This window comes from Rhinopithecus roxellana, chromosome 12 (genome assembly GCF_007565055.1).
Source record: "Rhinopithecus roxellana isolate Shanxi Qingling chromosome 12, ASM756505v1, whole genome shotgun sequence".
In the NCBI taxonomy this organism is placed as follows: domain Eukaryota; kingdom Metazoa; phylum Chordata; class Mammalia; order Primates; family Cercopithecidae; genus Rhinopithecus; species Rhinopithecus roxellana.
In genome coordinates this window covers 73,653,052-73,671,758 of record NC_044560.1, presented here as the reverse complement: position 1 = coordinate 73,671,758, position 18,707 = coordinate 73,653,052, and the positions used below count along the sequence as shown (strand labels likewise).

At 44.3% G+C, this 18,707-nt stretch overlaps 1 protein-coding gene across 4 annotated transcripts in view; it reads right to left on the bottom strand.

Annotated features, from left to right (window-relative positions):
- ZNF682 (zinc finger protein 682) overlaps positions 1-17,618 on the bottom strand; it is a 32,493-nt gene extending 14,875 nt beyond the window's left edge. Inside the window, exons 1-4 of one of the 4 annotated variants that reach the window (XM_030912878.1) lie at positions 9,613-9,733; positions 9,319-9,502; positions 3,799-3,925; positions 2,557-2,652 (exon numbers count right to left, since the gene is read on the bottom strand). In XM_030912878.1, the coding sequence (XP_030768738.1) occupies positions 2,557-2,652; positions 3,799-3,832 (130 nt within the window). In that variant the 5' untranslated portion in view covers positions 3,833-3,925; positions 9,319-9,502; positions 9,613-9,733. Of the gene's footprint in view, positions 1-2,556; positions 2,653-3,798; positions 3,926-5,863; positions 5,899-9,318; positions 9,503-9,612; positions 9,734-17,457 lie in introns of those variants that run through there. The other 3 variants (XM_030912877.1, XM_030912879.1, XM_030912880.1) reach the window with 3 other exon arrangements.
- Between the last annotated feature and the right edge of the window lie 1,089 nt (positions 17,619-18,707).

The window sequence follows — 18,707 nt, the reverse complement described above, 5'->3', positions numbered from 1 at the left end:
TATAATTGTCCCTATGACCATTTCCTCAAAGACCACACAATAGTCCCTTCGAGCACCTGTAACCGCAAGAGCCACTAAGTCTAATATAAGACTTTGTTATGTTAACTATTAAGCTTGCTTATTCCCCAAAAGGGTAACCAAGGAAAGAAGAACAAACTGACCATCTATGAAGAGAACTGTTCTTGATGTACTTCTGAGACTATCCTAATAATCTATATATAATTATGTAATCACCTGATGCTCTGCTGATTGACAATTGTTCTATAATTATGTAATCGCCTGATGCTCTACTAATTGACAATTTTTCTATAAGATACTATATAAGCTTGTAGAAAAAATCATTCGGGGCTGTCAGCCCTTTGCTGGGCTGCAGTCTTGTCTGTGTCCTCTTGCATGTTGTGTCTGGTGTCTTTATTGTCTCTCGCCACCTTGCCTCTCCCCTTTGGGTTACCTTGGACACGCTAGGGCTGGACCCCGGCAAATGAGTGCATACTGCCAGTCATGAAATGAGTAAGTTTTGGGGATCTAATGCATAGCATCATGGCTATAGTTAATCATAATGCTCTATATCAGGGGTACCAGTCTTTTGGCTTCCCTGGGCCACACTGGAAGAAGAATTGTCCTGGGCCATGCATAAAATACACTAACACTAATCATAGCTGATTAGCTTTCAAAATTCTCATGTTTTAAGAAAAATTTGTGTTTGGCCACGTTCAAAGCCATCCTGGGCTGCATGCAGCCAGCAGGACACGAGTTGGACGAACGTGCTCCATATGCTTACATTTTAGTAAGACAGCAAACCTTCAGTGTTCTCACTACAAAAGAAAACGCTGCATGGTGGCTCATGCCTCTAATTCCAGCACTTTGGGAGGCCAAGGAGGGTGGATCACATGAGGCCAGGAGTTTGAGACCAGCCTATAATTCCAGCTACTTGGGAGGCTGAGGCACAAGAATCACTTGAACCTGGGAGGTGGAGGTTGCAGTGAGCTGAGATCCCGCCACTGCACTCCAGTCTGTGTGACAGAGTGAGACGCGTCTCAAAAAAGAAAAAAAAAAAAACAAATAACTCTGTGAGGTAACGGATGCATTCATTAACTGTATTAATCATTTCACAATGTTTATACATACAATATCATTACATTTTACATAATAAATAGTTATATACTTTTAATTTGTGGAAAGTAACCACACAGTCCACACACGTATATGTGTGGGTATATTTGTGTGTATATGTGTACACATCTCAACTAGTACAATTGAAGACGCTGGGAAAATAAAGTTTAAATTACCAATTTTAGTTCACACTAAAAATATAAAATGTAGAAATAAAATAATATTAGATTTTCTTATATTTAGGGAGATGCTTAGCATTATAAAAACATTACTGAATAGGAATTTCTGTAGAATCACATTTGAAAATTCTGTAAGGGGCTGGGCACGGTGGCTCACGCCTGTAATTCCAGCACTTTGGGAGACCGAGGCGGGTGGATCACCTGAGGTCAGGAGTTCTAGACCAACCTGGCCAACATGGTGAAACCTTGTCTCTACTAAAATACAAAGGTAGCTGGGCATGGTGGTGCACACCTGTAATCCCAGCTACTTGGGTGGCTTAGGTGGGAGAGTCGCTTGAACCCAGAAGGCAGAGGTTGCAGTGAGCCAAGATGGTGCCATGCACTCCAGCCTGGGTGACAGAGTGAACCTCTGTCGCAAAACAAACAAACAAAAAAATTTATTTAAAAAAAAAAGAAAGAAACTTCCATAAGAAATCATAAAGCAGAAAACAGACCACATCTCTTTGTGGTGTTACTGGGATTTTGGAACCAAATATGGTTAACACTAATACTCTCACACATTTCAGACATAATGCAAACAACAACAACCAAAACCCAAACCAAACCAAACCAAAACAAAACAAAAATCTTAAAAAAATAGTTTAAAGGCCAGGCGTTGTGGCTCATGCCCGTAATTCCACCACTTTGGGAGGCCGAGGTGGGTGGATCACCTGAGGTCGGGAGTTCAAGACCAGCCTCAACAACTTGGAGAAACCCCATCTCTACTAAAAATACAAAATTAGCTGGGCATGGTGGCACACGTAATCCCAGCTACTTGGGAGGCTGAGGCAGGAGAATCACTTGAACCCAGGAGGCGGAGGTCATGGTGAGCCAAGATTGTGCCATTGCACTCCAGCCTGGGAAACAAGAGCGAAAATCTCTCTCTCAAAAGAAAAGAAAAAAATAGTTTAACATAGAGTTCCTCAAAAATACACATATATTCCTGTGGCTCCTGAGACAATGAAAGGGCAGTCAGATAATAAAGTCTGTTATAAGCCATGAAGAGGACTTTGGCTCTCACTGTAACCTCAAAGGAAGGTTACTTTTTAGAGAATTTAGGAGCATTAGACAGAAGATGCCTCTATGTGAGAGCAAGAAAAAACAACCATGCTCCTCAAAATCACCACCATTGAAGCAGAACTTCTCAAATAACGTTTGAAGCCCGTCTTCCCCCTTGGCCTTTAGAGCTTTCACCTGTGGCATGTGTTTCATTCATTCAACCTACCTGAGGGTTTAGCTATGGTCTCATGCCTCTTCACATTCCAGGGCTCCTGTCTTTGCTCCAGACAGCTAATCAGTTCTGGCTTAGAAACAGTCAGACCTGTTTTATTAGAAAAAAGTAATGTGATGCTTGCTGGGATTCTCCAATTACCAAGCTAGTGTTGTGCTCTGTAGAGAAGACAGAATATTATAGATGATTCTAGAAAATTAATAATAAGGCCAGGTGCGTTGGCTCACACCTGTAATCCCAACATTTTGGGAGGCCAAAGCGGGCAGATCATGAGGTCAGGAGATCGAGACCATCCTGGCCAACATGGTAAAACCCCATCTCTATAAAAATACAAAAACTAGCAAAGTGTGGTGGCACGTGCCTGTAATCCCAGCTACTTGGGAGGTTGAGGGAGGAGAATCGCTTGAACCCAGGAGGCAGAGATTGCAGTGAGCCGAGATCACGCCACTGCACTCCAGCCTGGCAACAGAGTGAGACTCCATCTCAAAAAAAAAAAAAAAGAAAAGAAAATTAATAACAAAATAATATTTCTAAACAGAAAGTTTAGAATATTTTATATTTTTGGGTCTTCAGCTTCCCTACCCAATACTACTTAATCAAAAATTGGTGGTAGAAGTTGGATTTTAAGGTCTGGTCAATAATATTTTATAAAGGAATTTTTATAATGGAATTCCAAGAATTACCACTAAAGGCTGGGTATGGTAGTTCACACTAGTAATCCCAACACTTTGGGAGGTCAAGGAGGGTGGATCACTTGAGGTCAGGAGTTTGAGACCAGCCTGGCCAACATAGTAAAACCTCCTCTTTACTAAAAATACAAAAATTAGCTGGGTGTGGTGGTGGGTACCTGTAGTCCCAGATACTCAGGAGGCTAAAACAGGAGAATCACTTGAACCCAGGACGTGGAGGCTGCAGTGAGCTGGACTGTACCACTGCACTGAAGCTTGGGCAACAGAGCTAGACTCTGTCTCAAAAAAAAAAATAAAAACAAACAAAAAGAATTACCACTAAACTAGAGTGAAAAATGCCCATCACCTCAAGGCAGAAGAAAGTTAATGTAAACATAAAACTTCTTGGAAATTTTCTTCTCTATCCCAACAAATCCCCAAGTTTTCCTTGAAAGCAGAGATCTAAAATTCGTTTACATAAAGCAGAAATCCCCACCAAACGTTCTACAGAGGAAGAAAGTAAAATCTTTAGTGTGAAATAGGAATTGTGTATTGAAGTTCTTCTCACCCAGAGAGACCAGGTTTCTGTAGTTCTCTAGCATCACTTTCCTGTACAAATTCTGCTGAGCAGGTTTCAGAAACTCCCACTCCTCCAAAGAGAATTCTATGGTCACATCCCTAAATGTCAACAGCTCCTGAAAAACAAAACAGAACAAAACATAAGACCAACTGTGAATGGGCAGTTCTTGACTCCATATGAAAAGAGAATTGCTGTGACTTATATCAGTTACTGGAATTATTCAATGGGTATTTTTAACAAAAATATTCTCTGATGTATTCTCTAACACTGAGGAAAGAAAATAGAATCCACGTGGCCAGGTTCGGTGGCTCACGCCTGTAATCCCATCACTTTGGCAGGCCGAGGCAGGCAGATCACCTGAGGTCAGGAATTCGAGACCAGCCTGGCCAACATGGTGAAACGCTGTTTCTACTAGAAATACAAAAATTAGCTGGGTGTGGTGGTGCATGCCTGTAATCCCAGTTACTCAGGAGGCTGAGGGAGGAGAATCGCTTGAACTTGGGAGGCAAAGGTTACAGTGAGCCGAGATCATGACACTGCACTCCTGCCTGGGCTACAAACTAAAAGGAAAACAGAATCCACAAAACCAATGTAGATACTTTTCTAAATAATCAGTCTAAAAATAAGGGCATCAACACAGGCATATACAGTTTTGAGTTTTATGTCTGCAGATTACAGAGTAAGTTGTAAATATTACTGATACAGAGAAGTCATGATGGTTTAGAAGGTATCTGTCAAATTTTAATGTACATAACAATGAACTACAGATCCTGTTAAAACGCAATCTGATTCAGGTGATCTCAGGTGAAGCCTGAGTTTCTGAATATCTAACAAGCTAGCCAGTGATACCAATGCGTCCAAATCAAGAATATTTTGTCAAACAGAGCAAGTGGTTGAGCCCCAGTTTATCTGACTAGTAAACGAAAATGAGCCTTCATTTTCCAACGCAAGCTTTAAGCAAATAGAATCTAGAAAGAAAGGGGAGTTTGCAGATTAAATGTGATGGTTTATGTATATCAGTCAGTAAATCTCCCAAGGTACTTATGCATAATAAAGATAAAAATAATTAACTTTATAATTTAGAAAAATCTGTCACAGACAGCCTTAACCTAGTGATTGAAATTCACATAAACCGGGCTGGGCGTGGTGGCTCACACCTGTAATCCCAACACTTTGGGAGGCTAAGGCAGGCAGATCACGAGGTCAAGAGATCGAGGCCATCCCGGCTAACACAGTGAAACCCCATCTCTACTAAAAATACAAAAAATTAGCTGGGCATGGTGGCATGCGCCTGTAATCCCAGCTACTCGGGAGGCAGAGGCAGGAGAATTGCTTGAATGCGGGAGGCAGAGGTTGCAGTGAGCTGAGATTGCGCCACTGCACTCAAACCTGGGCGACAGAGCGAGACTCTGTCTTGAAAAAAAAAAAAAGAAGAAATTAACATGAACTACAACACAACAAACTGATGTGCAGTATCAACACACATGGGTGGACACATCATCAGAGCTATGATATTATTGGCAACAAAAAGTAAATTATAACCTGAATCTAAGCATAAAGAAACACCTTTATGCAAAGTTCAAGCTACAGATATCTCCCAGGTTTTATAACTTCTAATAATGTATTTGAATAGTCTTTCCTCAGCATTTTAGAGAGCTAGTCTTATCTAACTATTCTCTTTTCCAGAACCTTCTTATTCTGGGCAATTAGTGCCATCCTCTTTAAATGTGCATTTTAAAAATCCTGTTTCTGCATAGAGTTGACGGAACATCCAGATGGAACCTAAACAATACACATTCCCCCTTCACTAATATCTGAGGATCCTACACCATCCCTAAGAGAGATCTTAGGTATCTACACCTTTCCACATTGATGTGACACAAAGAGAACTTTATTTATTTATTTATTTTTGGGACAGAGTCTCATTCTATCGCCCAGGCTGGAGTGCAGTTGAGTGGCATGATCCCGGCTCACTGCAACCTCGCCTCCTGGGTTCAGGTGATTCTGCCTCAGCCTTCCAAGTAGCTGGGACCACAGGAACGTGCCACCATACCTGGTTAATTTTCTGGATTTTTAGTAGATACAGGGTTTCGCCATCTTGCCCCGGCTGGTCTCAAACTCCTGGCCTCAAGCAATCCTCCCACCTAAGCGTCCCAAAGTCCTGGGATTACAGGCATGAGCCACTGTGCCCAGTCACAAAGAACATTTTTATTCTTGCAGGTCATACACTCGATGGTGAGAACTGGTCATGGTATGTAAGAAGCCTGGAGAGAAAAAATAAAGAAGGCTCTATTATATAAAAGAGAAGTATTTTTCAGTGCCTCTTAACTACTATAGTAAGAAGTAATATTTATAAGAAGAAAAGGGGGGGAAAAGTATCTAAAACAAACTGGCTAGGTAGGAACATGAGAGGTAGAGAAGTAAAATTTTTGTAAGTTCTAAAGCCAAGACATTCAAGAATGAAAAGAGAGCATCACCCCTGAGCTGGGGCACATTCACCCGAGAACCAGCCATTTCTTCCTCTTGTTCCTCCTTTGGGACTCCTTCTCAGGTGGTATTATCTGGAAAATCACAGCTGTAACTTGAGAATACGCCTTTTAAAGCATCAGCAAAACCCCTTCACCTGCTACCACCGCACCCATAGGCAGATGTACCTTAAAGGTGCAGAAAAGGCCACACTTGCTTGTCCTTTGTCATTGTTACAGAAGAATTTCAGGAAGAGTGAGCTTCCACCTAAAGACTAACATGTGAGTCTCTACTTTCCTGCCTTTAGGTGCTCTTCCATGGCAGAGATGGCAGCAATTTCTGCTGCAGCAAAGGCAGTATGGGCCCCACTCCCCTGCTCTCATGAAAACCAAGCAGAGCAGGCCCTGTGACCTCTCTTTAAAACAAAGCCTGGGGGCCGGGTGCGGTGGCTCATGCCTGTAATCCCAGCACTCTGGGAGGCCAAGGCAGGCAGATCACCTGAGGTCGGGAGTTCGAGACCAGCCTGACCAACATGGAGAAACCTCGTCTCTACTAAAAATACAAAATTAGCCAGATGTGGTGGCGCATGCCTGTAATCCCAGCTACTTGGGAGGTTGAGGCAGGAGAATCACCTGAACCCAGGAGGAAGAGATTGTCGTGAGCCGAGATCGTGCCATTGCACTCCAGCCTGGGCAATGAGAGCGAAACTCTATCTGAAAAAAAAAACAAAAAAAAAAAGCCTGGGGAGGCTGAGGCAGGAGAATCACTTGAGCCCGGGAGGTGGAGGCTGCAGTGAGCCGAGATCGCGCCACTGCACTCCAGCCTGGGGCCTGGGTGACAGAGTGAGACTCTGTCTCACACACAAGAAAAGGCTGAACTCATTTCTCACATTATGTCTGGGAGCCCTCATGATTGCCCCTGGCTTTACCTTAGAATTACATGGGACACTTAATTAAAACAACATGGATGCTTCCACCCAGGCCAACATAATCTGTTGGGAGGGCACAAGTGAGGGTATTTCTTCAAACTGGCCACTTAATCCTAACTGGAATGTGATGAGCTGATAACCACTTAGCTAAGAATTGCCTCTTAAACTTTAATATGCAGAGAAATCATCTGGTATTTCAGGCCCCACTCTAATTTGATTCTGCAGGGTTTTTGTTTGTTTGGTTTTTTTGAGACAGAGTCTTACTCTGTTGCCCAGGCTGGAGTGCAGTGGCATGATCTCGGCTGACTGCAACCTCTGCCTTCTAGGCTCTAGTGATTCTCCTGCCTCAGCCTCTCGAGTAGCTGAGACTACAGTCACATGCTACTATGCCTGGATGACTAATTTTTGTATTTTTAGTAGAGATGACCTTTCACGATATTGGCCAGGCTGATTTTGAACTCCTGACCTCAGGTGATCTGCCCTTCTTAGCCTCCCAAAGTGCTAGGATTACAGGTGTGATTCACTGTGCCCAGCCAATTCTGCAGGTTTGAAAGGAGTCCATGGATTGGCTTCATTCACAGCTAATGCTGACCCTGCTTGCCCTATGTCACTTACAAGAGCACTCAACTAGACAAAGCGCCACAGCACACAGTCCCTTAAACCCATACTCTTCTTACAACACAAATGCTTTTGGTCCGAAATAAAAACCACCAATCACTATCCTAAAACATGGCATTCTCTGCTGGTCCTTTAAAGTTTACAGAGGCTGGAGAAGGCAGCTTATGTCTGAGTAAGTCTGCATTTGGAAAACAACATGTGCACATGCATTAATGTGATGTTTATGGAGCATGCGCTGTGTGCTCAGAAGCACGCTACAGAGCACTGTGCTGGGAAGATGATATAATGTGAATTTGTCCTCATAACACCCTGGGAGGTGAGTACTAACTGTCCCATAATTCCCTGGATTTATATGAAAAGCCCAGCATTTATATTTCTTCTTGTTCTAGCACTGATTTTTTTTTTTTTCTGAGACAGAGTCTTGCTCTGTTGCCCAGGCTACAGCGCAGTGGCACGATCTCGGCTCACTGCAATTTCCACCTCCCCAGTTCAAGCAATTATTCTGCCTCAGCTCTTGAGTTGCCGGGATTATAGGTGCCTGCCACCATGCCCAGCTAATTTTCTATTTTTGATAGAGATGGGGTTTCGCCATATTGGCCAGGCTGGTCTCAAACTCCTGACCTCAGTAGATCCTCCTGCCTCGGCCTCCCAAAGTGCTGGGATTATAGACATGAGCCACTGCGCCAAGTCTTTTTTTTTTTTTTAATGCATGGAATAGGCCAGGCATGGTGGCTCATGCTCGTAATTCCAGCACTTTGGGAGTCCAAGGCAGGTGGATCACCTGAGGTCAGGAGTTTGAGACCATCCTGGCCAACATCGTGAAACCCCATCTCTACTAAAAATACAAAAATTAGCCGGCTATGGTGGCGCACACTTGTAGCCCCAGCTACTTGGGAGGCTGAGGTGGGAGAACTGCTTGAACTTGGGAGGCAGAGTTTACAGGGAGCGGAGATCACACCACTGCACTCCAGCCTGGGCGATAGAGTGAGACCCTGTCTCAAACAAAACAAAAATATTTAGAAGCTAAATATTTAGTCTTAGCAAGGTAAAAGCAATAGAAATAATAACTATAGGGCCGGGTGCGGTGGCTCACGCCTGTAATCCCAGTACTTTGGGAGACTGAGGTGGGTGGATCACCTAAGTTCAGGAGTTTGAGACCAGCCTGGCCAACATGGTGAAATCCCATATCTACTAAAAATACAGAAATTAGCCGGGAGTGGTGGTGCACGCCTGTAATCCCAGGTACTCAGGAGGCTGAGACAGGAGAAAATCACTGGAACCCGGTAGGCAGAGGTTGCAGTGAGCCAAGATCGCACCACTGCATTCCAGCCTGGGCAACAGAGCGAGACTCCACCTCAAAAAATAGAAAAGAAAAAATAACTATAATAATAGCAACTCTTCTGTTCATGAGTGGCCCTTCAGATGGTGACATCAGAGTTCCCAACATAAGGAAAGTGGCCCTAAATCCCCTGCACACATCCCTTTTTTGTACTGACCCCATGATGTGAAATTCAGTCATTTATTCATTTGCCACAGACACAGTTCCTAGATGGCAGAGATTATGAGTGCCTCATCTGTTTTTCTAATTGCCATAGGAAATGAAAGCAATTGGCTGATCAGTTTCAGTCTCCAGCTCTCCTCCTTGTTTTTCACTCAAGTGAAAACTGGAACAACTCCCATCTAGGAACCAACCAAAGAGATGATTTTTATGAGAAAGAGAAGAAACACTGAATGACTTATTCCCCTCCCTCTTAGATGGTAGCAGAATTAGACCCTCTTGTCAGCCTCACCCCAGTCTGCACACGACATCCTCAGATGTCTCAAAGACTCTCAGGTGCTGGGAAGAGGGTCTCCAGTCACCCTGGGTTGACGTCCCCATGGCAATCCAAACAGGAAACACTGAGACTGATTCTGTGGGAATAGAATAGACAATGGAACTTCCCTGGTAGAGCTTCAGATCCTAAACCCATATGTGATATCACCTGTCCGTAATCAGTTAGCTTGGGTAAGAGGAATGACAGGAACATTTTACTCCAGTATCACAGCTTACAGGTAGGTATGGTTGTTATGGTCATGGCAGTAGATATTTTGTGGCCTGGACCCCCCACTGCTGGGGTGATTCTGCCATCAGATTCTATTTACACCAAGAGCCTCTCACACAACTGCAGCAGGTCAGAGGACAAGATCTGAAAATTTTCAAGGACCACACTTTGAAGGGTGGGGCTCTAAGATGTTGATGCTGACCTGCCATGATGCAGAAAATGTTTCCTATGGGCTTTCTGTACATTCTCAATCCAAAGTCAGGCCCTGTCTCATGAGTCCCAGAAGCCAGTGCTTATATATAGTTTCTAGTGACATCAACCTGGCTGTACATTATCGGGTGTTATAGCATGCTGTGCAAAACCAGAGGAGAGATCCTGTCATGGAGATTCCTTTAACGCATTAGAAATGATATGTCAACCAAAAAAAAAATGAGGTAAAAGTAGAGAGTTCATATGTGACACGTTTGAGAACAGCAAGAACAGCAACCCAGAAGCATAGATTCAAGTTGGCTTGAATATACACTTTGAATAGCAGTAGTGAGCAGCGGAATTTTTTTTTTTTTTTGGAGACAGTCTCACTTTGTCACCCATGCTGGAGTGCAGTGGCAAGATCGTGGCTCGCTGCAAACTGAATCCTTGGTTCAAGCAAGTCTCCCACCTCAGTCTCCTGAGTGGCTGGGATTACAGGGTTTCTAGGCCCTAATTGTCTCTGAATTCATTTCAGATCTGAAGATGCCAGGGACATTGAAAGAGATGGAACGGTTGATTGCTGCCCTGTAAAGTTATTTTTGTAGAAATCTGATCTGACTGCTCTACAAGGGACTATAGAACACAAATAAGCAGAGACCATTTTGCCTGCACATTTGGGGTTTGCACAATTGCAGGCTGTGACTGGAAGCCCAACAGGGAAAGACCCTCTAGGGTGAAGTCTGATGGGTACCTTATATGTTTACATCATACCTGGTCTTTTCGGACAGTGTTTTGAAAATGTAATTAAAAGCACAATCATCTCCAACCCCAGAAAAACTCTCCACAGTGGCAGAAGAGAAAGCAAAAACTGTATGATTACACAATTAAGTCAGAATGTGACATTAATTGCAGGCAATTTGCTAAGAGATTGCAAAGATAGAAAGAAGCTTGTCATAATTAGACCTCCAGAAGAAGATGTGACAGCACTCACTTGTTGTAGTTTATCCTAAATCCACCTGGGAATTGGGGAGGTCAGTTGACTATATTCTATAAAAGATAAACTTCCCACATCTTCATGACAGGAGGTGGTTTTGCAACTTGGAGCGAAATTCAGGTACCTGGTGAAGGTAGGGTTTTACTCCTCTCTAGAAACTGTGGTGCCAGGTGCGGTGGTTCAATACTGTAATTCCAGTACTTTGGGAGGCCGAGGTGGGCAGATCAACCGAGATCAGGAGTTCAAGACAAGCCTGGCCAACGTGGTGAAACCCCGTCTCTACTAAAAATACAAAAAATTAACCAGACGTTGTGGTAGGCGCCTGTAATCCCACCTACTCGAGAGGCTGAGGCAGGAGAATCGCTTGAACCTGGGAGGTGGAGATTGCGGTAAGCCAAGATCACGCTATTTGCACTCCAGCCTGGGTGACAGAGGGAGACTCCGTCTCAAAAAAAGAAAAAAGAAACTGTGGAAGAGGGATCTATGTTCTTGGCTATTTATATATTAAATCAATGGTTCCTGACTCAGAGTGCTGGGCCATGGTGTTCCTGCCCGTGAAGCTTAGCCTACAGCCTGCAGCCCACACAGACCCTCATTGCTGCATCTGTGCTCCAGCACCATGCCACAGAGCAGAGCCCTGGGCTGCAGGAGGAGTACCTGGAGCATTTGTGGTTAGAATTATATTTTCACAATAATGGAAATGAAAAGGGTGTTCCAGCCTAAGTTTCTGGGGGTTTTCTTTTTGAGACAGAGTCTTGCTCTGTCAGCCAGGCTAAAGTGCAGTGACGCGATCTCGGCTCACTGCAACCTCCACCTGCCGGGTTCAAGCGATTCTCCTCCCTCAGCCTCTCCAGTAGCTGGGACTACAGGCGCCCACCACCACGCCTGGCTAATTATTTGTATTTTTAGTAGAGACAGGGTTTTGTCATGTTGGTCAGACTAGTCTCAAACTCCTGACCTCAAGTGATCCTCCTGCCTTGGCCTCCCAAAGTGCTGGGATTACAGGCATGAGCCACCACGCCTGGCCTCCAGCTTCAGTTTCTACTGATAACGATGACATGGAAAAAGTACTATTGGATGCCCAGCATGAAGTCTGGACGGAGTTGCTCCACGAGTTGTCATCGTGACAGCCCATCTCACTCACAGACACAAGGCACCAACAGAGATTCTGAAACACCCAAGGCATTGGAGAGAAAAACAGTTATTAGTCTGTGGAAGATCATATTGAGAGAAAGAAGTTGAAAGTATATTGAAGGAATACTCAGATTCGATATAGGACTTTTTAAGTGAGCAAGAAAAAATTCCCCCCAATGTGTTTCTCTTTAAGAACCAAAGTGCACAGCTTCTCTCAGCATGAAAAACACACGCATTCTGAAAAACAGATACAAATTCTACGTAGAATTTCTAGAGGTTTTTCTTCCATCTTTGCTGCTGTCTCATCTGCTGGCCACTGGACTGGGGATTTATATTGGAAGCCATCTAACAACATTCACCGGCATCTTCTGATAAGGAACAGGAAACCAACGTTGTTCACATATTGGAATTATATCTGAGCTTGTGGCACAGCTAACTGAAGAGCTGTTATCATCCATGGGTGGGTGACTGCATCCATTGCATTTATTAGTTCTGTAAATGCTGCATGCCTAAGTTAATAAAATGAAAAAATAGGGCCAGGTGTGGTGACTCACGCCTGTAATCCCAACACTTTAGGAGGCCGAGGCGGATGGATCACCTGAGGTTGGGAGTTCAAGACCAGCCTGACCAACATGGGGAAACCCCATCTCTACTAAAAATACAAAACTAGCCAGGCGTGGTGGCGCATGCCTGTAATCCTAGCTATTCAGGAAGCTGAGGCAGGAGAATCACTTGAACCTGGGAGGCAGAGGTTGCGGTGAGCCAAGATCATACCATTGCACTGCAGTCTGTGCAACAAGAGCAAAACTCCGTCTCCAAAAAAAAAAAAGAAAAGAAAAAATAAGGTCAGTCCCAGTGGCTCATGCCTGTAATCCAAGCACTTTGGGAGGCTGAGGTGGGCAGAACGCCTCAGGTCAAAAGTTTGAGACCAGCCTGGCCAGCATGGCGAAACCCTGCCTCGACTAAAAAATCCAAAAACTAGCCAGGCATGTTGGTGCATACATGTAATCCCAGATACTTGGGAGGGTGAGGCATGAGAATTGCTTGAACCTGGGAGGTAGAGGTTGCAATGGCCGAGATCGTGCCACTGCACTCTACCCTAATCAACAGACTGAAATTCTTTCTCAAATACATATATGTATATATAGACACTAAAATCATGCTGACCTCTAATCATACCTGTTGGATTAATTAATAAACATATTAATTGATGTGACAGAGGTGGGGTTAATATCTATTGTAACAATTTGTTACTATATTTTTTCTTTTCTTTTTTTTTTTTTTTTGAGACGGAGTTTTGCTCTTGTTGCCAAGGCTGGAGTGCAGTAGCATGATCTTGGCTCACTGCAACCTCTGCCTACCTGTTTCAAGCAATTCTCCTGCCTCAGGCTCCCGAGTAGCTGAGATTACAGGTGCCCACCACCACGCCCAGCAAATTTTTGTATTTTTAGTAGAGACAGTGTTTCACCATGTTGGCCAGGCTGGTCTCGAACTCCTGACCTCGTGATCCACCCGCCTCAGCTTCCTAAATTGCTGTGATTACAGGCATGAGCCACCATGTCCGGCCTATTTTCTTTTAAGAAATAAATATCTTAGGATAAATAATTTTAATATGTTAGTCATAATGTATGAGTATTAGAAAATTATCTGTAATATCAATTCAGTTAAAATAATTTATATTTCAAAAGAATGCATAATATTAAAATCATTATTTTAAAGGGGTTTGTCCAAAATAAATATTGTGCTGTTATATTCACACTATTGTACAAAATACTGTTTATCTTATTTTTATTTTTTTGAGACGGAGTCTCGCTCTGTTGCACAAGCTGGAGTATGATCCCGGCTCACTGCAACCTCTGCCTCCCAGGTTCAGGCAATTCTCCTGCCTCAGCCTCCCAAGTAGCTGGGATTACAGGCGCTTGCCACCACACCCAACTAATTTTTGTATTTTTAGTAGAGACGGAGTCTCACTATGTTGGCCAGGCTGGTCTTGAACTCCTGACCTCAGGTGATACTCCCACCTCAGATTCCCAAAGTGCTGGGATTACAGGCGTGAGCCACTGCACCCGGCCGAAAAAATACTGTTTAATTTAAATGGATGCAGTTTGCCTACACAAGCGTACATATAACTATGCCAACTGTTCTTAAAAAACAAATAGAAACCAAGGTACAGGGCATACTCTAAGCTGGTCTTGCTATTGCAGCATAAGCACTTCGGCCTCCACATATTAGTAATTACCTTGGATCATCAGTTTTCTACCGAAAACACCTATTGTTTTTCTCTGTCCAGATACTAAAGAGATACCCTTCAGTATCTGTGACCCTTTAGCTTTCTGGATTGCTGAATTAAATCTTATCCTTTGTGTTCACTTTTTGTTTTTTTAAGACAAAGTTTCACTCCTGTTGTTCAAGCTGGAGTGAAGTGGGCAGATGACCTGAGGTCAGGAGTTCAGGACCAGAATGGCCAACATGATGAAACCCTGTCTCTACTAAATATACAAAAAATTAGCCAGGTGTGGTGACGGGCACCTGTAATGCCAGCTACTCGGGAGGCTGAGGCAGGAGAATCGCTTGAACCCAGGAGGCAGAGGCTACAGTGAGCTGAGATTATGCCATTGCACTCCAGCCTGGGCAACAAGAGTGAAACTCCAATTTACATATATTTTGAAGAAGCAGAGAAAAATGGTACATATAAAAGTTGTCTAGGCCAGGCACGGTGGCTCATGCCTGTAATCCCAGCATTTTGGGAGGCCAAGGCAGGAGGATCTCTTGAGGTCAGGTGTTTGACACCAGTTCGGGGAACATGGTGAGATGCTGTCTCTACAAAAAAAAAAAAAATTAGGCAGGCAAGTTGGTGCATGCCTGTAGTCCTTGGTAATTGGCAGGCTGAGGCAGTAAGACTGCTTAAGCCCAATAGTTCAAGGTTACAGTGAGCTATGATCACGCCGTCGTACTCTGGCCTAAGTGGAAGAGTGAGATTCTGTCTCAAAAAAATAAATTAATCAATCAATAATAACATTTTCTAAATTATAACCTTTAAGAAAAGGCAAAAGAACAAAATGTCTTCCCTCATTTTCAAGTGGGGGAATGAAGCCTCTTATTTCTAATTTGCATTTGCTTCTGCAAAAGGTAGGTCTAGGCCCATGGTCTTGAACTACTGGACATCTGAATTCCAGTAGGTGCTGGATTCAGACAACTGAGGGGTGGCATTGGGCACACTATGTGCACATAAAAAAAGGGTTTGTGGGTGGAACTAAAAGGCAAACGAGGTAAAGTTGCTATCAAGAAACCATGGGTGGGACAGTGCAGGCTTAGGGAAGGACTGGTTCATGCGATAGATCGTGTCCCAGGAGAGGTTATGCTCTGACTTCTTCCTGTGTCCATGTAGGTAGATGAGACTATGATCAGGTGGCACAGAAGCCTGGGTTGGTGAAAAAACCAGGTTGCCAGTACAGATTGCCTTTCAAGCTCTACTGATAAAATGTAATTTACACTTAATTAAAAACTGAAGTTAAAATAAGTAAAGAAATCTTTCCAAAGTGACAAACTCAGGAAGCGACAATGCTGATTGGAACACAGACATATCTGACTCAGATGTCAAGTCAAGCCATTCTATCACTTGGGACATTTTCCCACCCCCGTCCTGCTCACTGAAGTGGACAATAACCGTACTACCAAGAGCCACTGTGCTGTGCCCCACTGTGTCCCTTAGATGCATTTTGCTTTGCAGGTTTGTGCACTGCCTCACTGGGTTGGGTGTTCTTCGTTCTTGGGGATATTTTTTTCTCTCTTCACCAATCTGAGAAAATTTTTTCCTCAATACCAGCATCCAATTGCCTGGCCAGCACTGTACCTCTAAGAAATGGAAACTGGGAGCTGGGGAAGAAAATCTTAATGTCCTAACGGATTTGCTTTTAGAGGAAAGGTATACCTGATTTCTCCCAGGCACAATGCACCAATCACTCTACAGAGAGGCACCATTCCCATACCTCAGGCTGCCCCTGAGAGATGACCCAGGGGCTGATATTCACTAGACACCTCAGGAGACACAGCCACTGTATGCATCTCGTGTCATCCCCGGACAGTTCTGAAACTCAAAACCAGGAAAATAACACAGGGTGGCTGAGGATGAATTGCCCTGTGAAGCTTCCAAAGTGGAACTTCAACCTTTTTTTTTCCACAGTGGAGTGCTGGGATTATTCTCTGCTTTCATCTCCTGCAAAATGTTTGCAAATGAAAAACATTTATTTTTCTAAAAAGTGCATTCGCTGCTCTTTGAAATAATGATTAATCAAAATACTGTATCTGAAATGTACAAAAAAGGACTAAGAGTTGATAATGTAAATTAGAGAGGGGAAGTTGGTGCTGAAGAATGTCAAGAAAGAACTGAAAATTTAAAATTCGACTGCAAGCCAGAGTTAGGCTGGGGCAACAGAGTGGTAGATTTGAGACTCTGCTTGTCACACATTTGGAGAATACACGAGAAAATCACTTCTCCTGTGGAGTGTTAATTAAATAGCAGGCAGTTGAGGTGGCTCTAGTGCCCTGAGTTCCTACATTAAAACACATACACACACGCAAATACATTTCTTGTAAATTGCTACCTTAGGGGGAAACAAAATTCAGATTTAGGCAACCACAAACCTTCAATTAACTTCTGATTACATAACCAGGCAATGACAACCTGAATAGTCTAAATAAGATGATCACATAACTGGAACTAGTCAGTTACTGAATTCGGTTTGCTTCTTCCTTCACCTATGAAAAAACTTTCCTTCAAGCCCTTCGGTTGGACCCCAAACCACAAACCGTGGCTGGGTGCTCTCCGATCATGAATCACTGTTAACTTCAGTAAGTTTTTAACATTTTAAAGGTGACTCCCATTGTTTTTTAACAGGAGAAGGAAAAGACTGAGGACCCCCGGGATCACAGCACTTCCCACGCACAAACCACACTCGGGGTCTGGACTCGGCCCTGAGGACCCTTCCATTGTCCCCGCAATCCGGGCAGACGCGAGAACGCGCGCGGCGCTTCCCAGGGTGGGCTCCGGGCGGGATGCGGGAGAAGGGAACGGGATGCCTGCCCGGATTCCCGGTTGCTGGCCCACCTCGCACCCTGTGCCCGGAGGGGACCGAGGGCCGAGCTGTGCCTGCGGGGACTCCAGTCCGCAGACCCCGCAGCTGACAGCGGGGAGGCCCCGGTCCCGTCACAGCCGGTTCCGGCCGCTTTCAATCAGCCCTGCCCCCACCTCGGGACGCGCGGCCTGGCACACTCACCATTTTTCGGCTTCCGGGATGTCCCGGAGTCTTAGCTCTGGATCTCACAGCATCTGCAGGTCAGAGGGCGACAGAGGCTGCGACAGAGTCACCGAGACCTCCTAGCGCAGAGGATACTAAGCAATGAAGACGGACCCTGAGCTCTGGCTGGAGCGAGACAAAGGCCCCGCCAGCTCCAGGACACCGCCCCCTCTACCTTGGCTGCGCATCTGATTGGACAGTTCCCACTCCAACGCCCATGATTGGATACAGTTCCACGCCGCGTCCCCTCAGGTCATGAGTGACAGGAGACGTGATCTGAGAATGGGTTGAAAAAGGCAGGAGTTGCAGGTTTTTCCTGAACTCTTTTCTGGCGCCCTTCCTTCCTTCACTGGAAACTGGCCCTGCCTGGGGAACATTTGCATTTAACTTTGTATATAAGGTTATCTTTATATGTGAATAATAGACATATGCTATTCACAAATGGAAACAATATAATGACAATTATTTTAAAATTTCAGATTTCATCACTTTCCTAGCCTCCAGTCTTTTGAGCAGGCAGCCTGAGATGTCACAAGGGAGGCAATTCTCTAAGAAAGAAACTGTGAGGCACATATGAATTTTAAATTTTCTAGTAGCCACATTTTAAAAAACAAACCAGGCATGGTAGCCTGTGCCTGTAGTTCGAGCTAGTAGGGAGGCTGAGGCGGGAGCATCACTTGAGGCTAGGTGTTTAAGACCAGCTCTGGCAACATAGCGAGACCCCATCTCTGCAAAAAATAATTAAAAATTTCGCCAAGCCTGGTGGTGCACGCCTGTAGTCCTGGCTACTCAGAAGGCTGAGGTGGGAGGATCACTTGAGCCTGGGAGGTCAAAACTGCAGTGAGCCACGATCACACCACTGCATTACAGCCTGGGTGACAGAGTGAAACCCTGTTTTAAAAAAAAAAGATCTCTGAAGAAGGCATTTTCTCTTTCTGCAATTTAGCCAAGTAGCTAAAAATGTCTTGAAGTCATCTTCTAATTTTTAACAGGGCAAGGATGTTTTCTAAAACCCCAATCTCCAGAGTTGCCATGAGGCAAATCTCCCCAGCATACATGAAAATCACTCACAGCTAATGCATTCCTCATCAGATCCAGCGCTTCTTACCCCTGGCAAATAAAAATCACCTGTGGGGCAGGGAGCGGTGGTTCACGCCTGTAATCTCAGCATTTTGGGAGGCTGAGGCGGGCGGATCACCTAAGGTCAGGAGTTCGAGACCAGCCTGGCC